This window comes from Limulus polyphemus, unplaced genomic scaffold (genome assembly GCF_000517525.1).
Source record: "Limulus polyphemus unplaced genomic scaffold, Limulus_polyphemus-2.1.2 Scaffold497, whole genome shotgun sequence".
Lineage (NCBI taxonomy): Eukaryota > Metazoa > Arthropoda > Merostomata > Xiphosura > Limulidae > Limulus > Limulus polyphemus.
The window spans coordinates 14,756-20,510 of NW_013666107.1; the positions used below are offsets into that span (position 1 = coordinate 14,756).

Genomic DNA, 5,755 nt, shown 5'->3' on the forward strand with positions numbered 1-5,755 from the left:
TATATATATATATATATATAATACAATAGGAAAGTATTTATAATGCTGTTTGTAAAATGTATTCCAGCATGTAGAATTTCATAAATGAAACAGGAGCAAGAACAGAAAAAAGAGAAAGACTGATGTAAATCAAAATGAAATATACAGCACTCTGTTAGTATTAATTTCTAAAGTAATGATCTGAATAACTAGTCTGGCACATAACATATATATATGGTAATATATATGTATATTTGCACTAAAACAGAAATGTACAATGACATTGTAATAATAAGTGAATCATGAAAAACAAAAGAAAAATATTTGATGCTATATTTGCTCAGTTTTGCAAGTATGTTTGAACTGCATTACATTTTCTTTATTTGCTTTTATGAAGCAAAAATTATTATTAATCACTGATGGATTGTGTTTATTTTCGTATGATTAAGAACTTTTGGTTGGAATGTTAATTTTAGTGCTCTACAAGTAATCTTTGGGGCCCATTTGAGTGTGTAGTTATCTTCTTTGTTTACTCTGTTATTGTTTTTCAAGTTAACACCTTGATACAGGTTAGATGAGTGCAGCAACTTTGTTTATTGTTTAACAAAAACAAAACTCCAACAGTTATATTCAATTTGTGTGTGTATGTGTGTGTTTTGTAGGATATTGAGGTGGCAAGTAGATTTTTTCTAGTATTTTGTGTCTTGGACAATAATTTTATTTTGTCAGAAATTGCACACCCTGATACAACTATGTGCATGTGACGGTTGCATGTTTTTGTACAAATGACAGGTTAAGCAATAAGAATGGCCATCATTGTGTAGTCCAAAATATTTCATATATATCTATAGTACACAAAACAATGTGTATAGTATATGTAACACAATATCTGTAGCAGTATTACATACAACATTATACAAGGGACAAATGAACAACTACCTTTAATGATAAACAGTAAAGTGATTCCATAAACAATTGTGAATAAAATATAACTTGTTTTCACTTATTTCAACTGAGCTGACAGCACTATCAAGTCACTAAATGCTACTCTACCATAATGCTGTAGAATTTGATTTTGGCAAACTTGAGCATGGAGAAGATGTGATTGGCAGAGCTAGAATCAATAGATAGAGAGAGAGAGCTAAAGTTTGGGAACATCTCTGTGAACCTCTTCTTCATTGTATATGAGTAAATTTGGTCAATTCTTTTCAACTTAAGAAGCCAAGCAACTTCCAATACTAGTCAAGCAAACAGCTTGTTTTCATAAACCAGAATTTCACATTTGATTTTCCCTATATAGAAGGCTTATAACTTAGGGATTTTCTCTGTACTTGGTGATATGCTAAACAGTCAATGGACATCAAGAGTATTGGCAAAGTTTTAGAAAATTAATTCATATTTGAGTAAGTAATATCAATACTGTCTGCTATTTTTTCAGCTGTTGCAAATTGCTGGTTAAAAGTTTCCTCATATCTCATGCTTTAAAACTAAATATAATATAAACATGATATTTTGCTAATGCAATATTCATATTCTCACCTCAGATATATTTCGAAGCCACGTGACATAATTTCAATAGTTCTTCCATACTCACTAGAAAGAATTCAAAGTCAAGTTTTCACAGTCAAATTTATCATTGTACACAGTAAATTTTAATAGACTTCACAAAAATAAGTGTGCTGAAAATTATGTTATAGTTTTATATTCAGTTTAATCAAGTTATTGTGGTCAGAGACTGCAGAGTGCCATTTCCTCTAGGCTTCCATTTTTGTTGAATGTACTTGAAAGAAACTGGGTAACTTTGTGCTGCCTTTCTACATGTAACCACAATCACTAAACTTAATCAAGGTCATATGATACAGTACATTTGGAGCTCAGTTTTACACGTGTGTCTGGAGTCCATGGTAATGGCCAAACATAGTAGAACAGTCCCCATATCCTTGGCCATGCCAGTTGTCGAATGATAAACCATATTTTTCCAAAAATATTATGCAGTTGACTGAACTTTCTTGCAGATATAGTATGAGAGCACACTATCATATCTAGTAAAGATTTAGTTACTTCTCCATTTTCACTGACATACCTAAAACAAAGGAAAATTGGGCTCGTTTGCTGCAATAAGGATTTTTTTCTTAGTATTTGGAAAAGTGCTTTGTCTTTTTAATGTCACAACAGTTTATGAAAAATCTCAGCACCGGCACAAGTCATTTCATTTTGAGATGTAGGTGAGATGTAATCAGGGTATCCATGGGAATTAACTTTTGGTTTTTGTAGATGTTCTGCCCCATCTGGATTTCAGCAAGCAATAAATTCAACAAACTCAAGAAAAACTTCTATATTGGGTGAGGATTCAGTTTCTTTGTGACGTAGCATAGAAAGGCTTAGACAAATCAAAGTATTTACAAAATTAATAACATAAAATATCATGTCTGCTGCCTTTCTTCAGTTCCTAGCAATAGTTTTCTCCTCTGTTATTTGCAGAACATTGTATCTGTAGGAACATGTTTGCTGAAATTACTTTAATCTCAATCATGCTAAATGGATGGAACTTTTTTAGCTTGTAGTGCCTTGGGCCAACTTGTTGAAATGTCATGTCATAAAAATGTTTACCAACAGCATCTATGGTGTTGTTGTACTCCAGCTAAGAACATAAATGAAACCACTCAGGTTAAAAATATCTATTATTACTATTGGAATTAGTCCTGGGATAAGAGTCCGTTTTTGTTTGGACAGGCCCATGTTTGATACAGGCATCTCGGAAAGCTAATCCACAGGTATCACATTCATTACTTGCATCTTAGACAACAATGTAGAGCATTGTATAACATACAGTAGCTTTTTTTTTTCCACAATTAAGAAATGACTTTAAACTTGCATTGTAATAGCTTGATTGAAATCAAATTATGTATAGTTGAGGTTTTACTATATAGAAGTTTGTTCACTAATAAAACAATGACAAGATTTCAGCAGTTTCCAGAAAACTAACTCAAGTCTTAAAACTTAGTAAAAAAAAAACCTGGGGTCTGAGGCCCCTATAACTCAGTGCCACTGATGTAACTGTACTACTTCATGTGGTCTTGCCACTGACCACCAGCTACAGCCATTAAAATATATATGAAAAACAATTACTATACAGCACGTCTTAAGCATTGAAAGATATATATTACTGTGTTATTGAGGTATTTTGATTTCTGACAGATAATTATAAGCTTCTGCAATACAGCAGGTTCTGTAGACATTATACAGAGAATAAAATGAACATGGATAGCAAAGTAGAAACAAGTAAACACAGATGAACAGATAAACAAAAAACTTTGTTCATTTATAGAAGTGTGTTGCTTTCTTTTTTCAACATTGAACTCTGATCACTGGATCTAGTGGAAAACACATCTACACAAGCCAAAGACAGAAACAAGAAAAATGATGTTACTCTACTACTAAGTTAGACCAAGGTCCTAGTGTAGTATTCCACAATTCTAGATTACCTATTTTAACAGTAATTATCATATGCATATTAACCCTGTTAAAACCAGTGTGCACTTTTCAGGTGTTGAGTGCATACCTGCATATTAAAGTTCAAGTAAAGTATATACTTCTAGCTCTTTTCAACTAAAGTTTACTAAAAAATATTTTAGAACTGATTTTTTTCAATATTACATAACATTTATTAGTATAACATAGAACAGTCAATGAAATAGTGCATTTTTATTTCTGCACAACTCCAGGATTTATATTTTTTTTTGTGCCCATCCCAAAATATGTATATATTTGCTAAGAAACTATCATCCCTTGAAAACATAATGATTCATATCATGTTTTTTCATTTAATTTTTCTTCTCTGTTAGTGGTTTTATTACTCATGCCTTTTTTGTCACCCATTTATTATGTCACAGCATGTTGCTGAACAATTACAAATGAAGCTTAGCTTTAAAAACTAGCTAGTCAATGGCCAAAAATGATCGGGTAGAAGAGATTTTAATGTATGTAAATTGAATAAAGTGGTGATAGCAATAATTTGTGGTTTGTTGATATACTGGCTACCCACACCTAGGAATAAACCACAGATCAGATAATTTTTTATAGTTTCTTTTTATGTTCTTTTCATTCCTGAGAAAGCCTTTTTAGTTAAATTGTATCTGTTTGAAAGCTACAATAATTTTCTTGCACCTCTGATAAGTGTAGTTAGGAGTATGGTAAGCATTAGTAAACTATTTGAATGACTTAACTCCTTTTTCTTTCAATTTTATTGTTAAATATATTGTATTAAAATAATGCATATAAATGAAATGGCTTGCATTTCAAATCAAAAATGTCTTGACTAATTGTAACTAGCATGTGAGATATATAACTTATAGCTATGAGGAATCGAGACATGATATAATTAGAAATATGTTATTCTAATGCAGTATGTGGCATGGTGTCAATGCTCTTACTCAAAAAAGCAAACAAAAGTAACAGGAACAACATAGTTTTGGTTAAATATGGAGAGTTCTTACTGGAACTCTTATCTTTGAACCTGTGTATGAGATGAGGGGTAAAACCAGGCATTGTTTTAAGAGTAAAAAAGTATGATGTTATACACTGTCAAATATGGTAATAGTTATTTGATAGCATTCATGGTAATTACAGTTTTAATTTGTATTTTGCTTTCTCTCAGACAAAATTAGAAGAGATAACAATGACCTTCACTTTCTCTGTCATATACCAGCAAGCTTCTGAGCCCTGAGTATTTGGTGATGGTCCTCATTGGCACTGAATAAAGTAGATGTAGAGTGGTTACCAGATTATTGCATTCTTCTTTATTTTCACTGAGAAGTTCTAAAATAATAATAAAAATCCTTTTTCAAACAACATACAAGTTCTAAATTTCAGCATTTCAAAATTCTCAAAATTTTGTGTTTATTTTTAGAATGGGCCATATGGACTTGGTTTTACCAAATTCACAACATCGACCCCATTACAAAATGTGGATTTCTCAGAAAGTACAAAAAATCAACAGCCAAAAACAATGTTCTCAAGTAAAAGTGTGTCCACAATACCTGGCTCAGAAAAGACAGAATATGCTTCTCTTCCAACAACATACCAGTTTGCACAGTCTGGTGGATCTGTTGATCGTGTAGATCCAAGTCAATGTATTCTCTCAGACAGTGGCAGTGGGAATATTTGTTCTCAGACCAGCTGTAGTCGAGTTGCTCGTATGGCGGCTTTATTCTCAGGCAAAGATAAGACAGAAGGAACTATTGTGCCTGTTAAAAAAAAGGTAGCAGTGCAAGAACATAAGGGTTCTACCAATCTGAGTAAGTGTATTCATCTGATTGGCTTTATCAGTTATGCTTGTACCTTCCTTTTAATCATCAGTAGTTTATTTGTTTTGTATCTTTCTTATTTTCAATTTGATTCTCAGTATTTCTTGTTTTCCTATGTACTTTTCTGGGTTAGTAGATGTTGCATTATCTATCCAAGAAAAACAGTTAATATTTCTGAAAAAGTTCTTAAAATTGCCTTTTTTAATGATATGATCGAAGTTCATGCTCTGTTCCTTTCTTTGCATATTCACAGTTGAAGATGTAGTGGCAATGCTCTCATCTTTTGGTTAAAAGCTGGTTTTCTTATCTTATTGGCAAAAGATTCTATAAGTATAAGGTGTAATTCTTCCCAGGAATGAAGAATGATACAGAAGAAACTGGAGACTGGCACAACATTGCATTCATTAACTCTTTCAACACGGGCTCGGTCCGTAGGACCGACCTCATAACCATAACCTCATTATAGTTTA

General features: G+C 32.2%; 1 protein-coding gene across 1 annotated transcript in view; it reads left to right on the forward strand.

The window, feature by feature from the left end:
- Positions 1 to 5,755, forward strand: part of LOC106458656 (gamma-tubulin complex component 3 homolog) — a 59,454-nt gene that overhangs the window by 12,932 nt on the left and 40,767 nt on the right. The window contains exon 6 of the mRNA XM_013918186.2: positions 4,889 to 5,276. Coding sequence (XP_013773640.2) covers positions 4,889 to 5,276 — 388 coding nt within the window. The remainder of the gene's footprint in view (positions 1 to 4,888; positions 5,277 to 5,755) is intronic.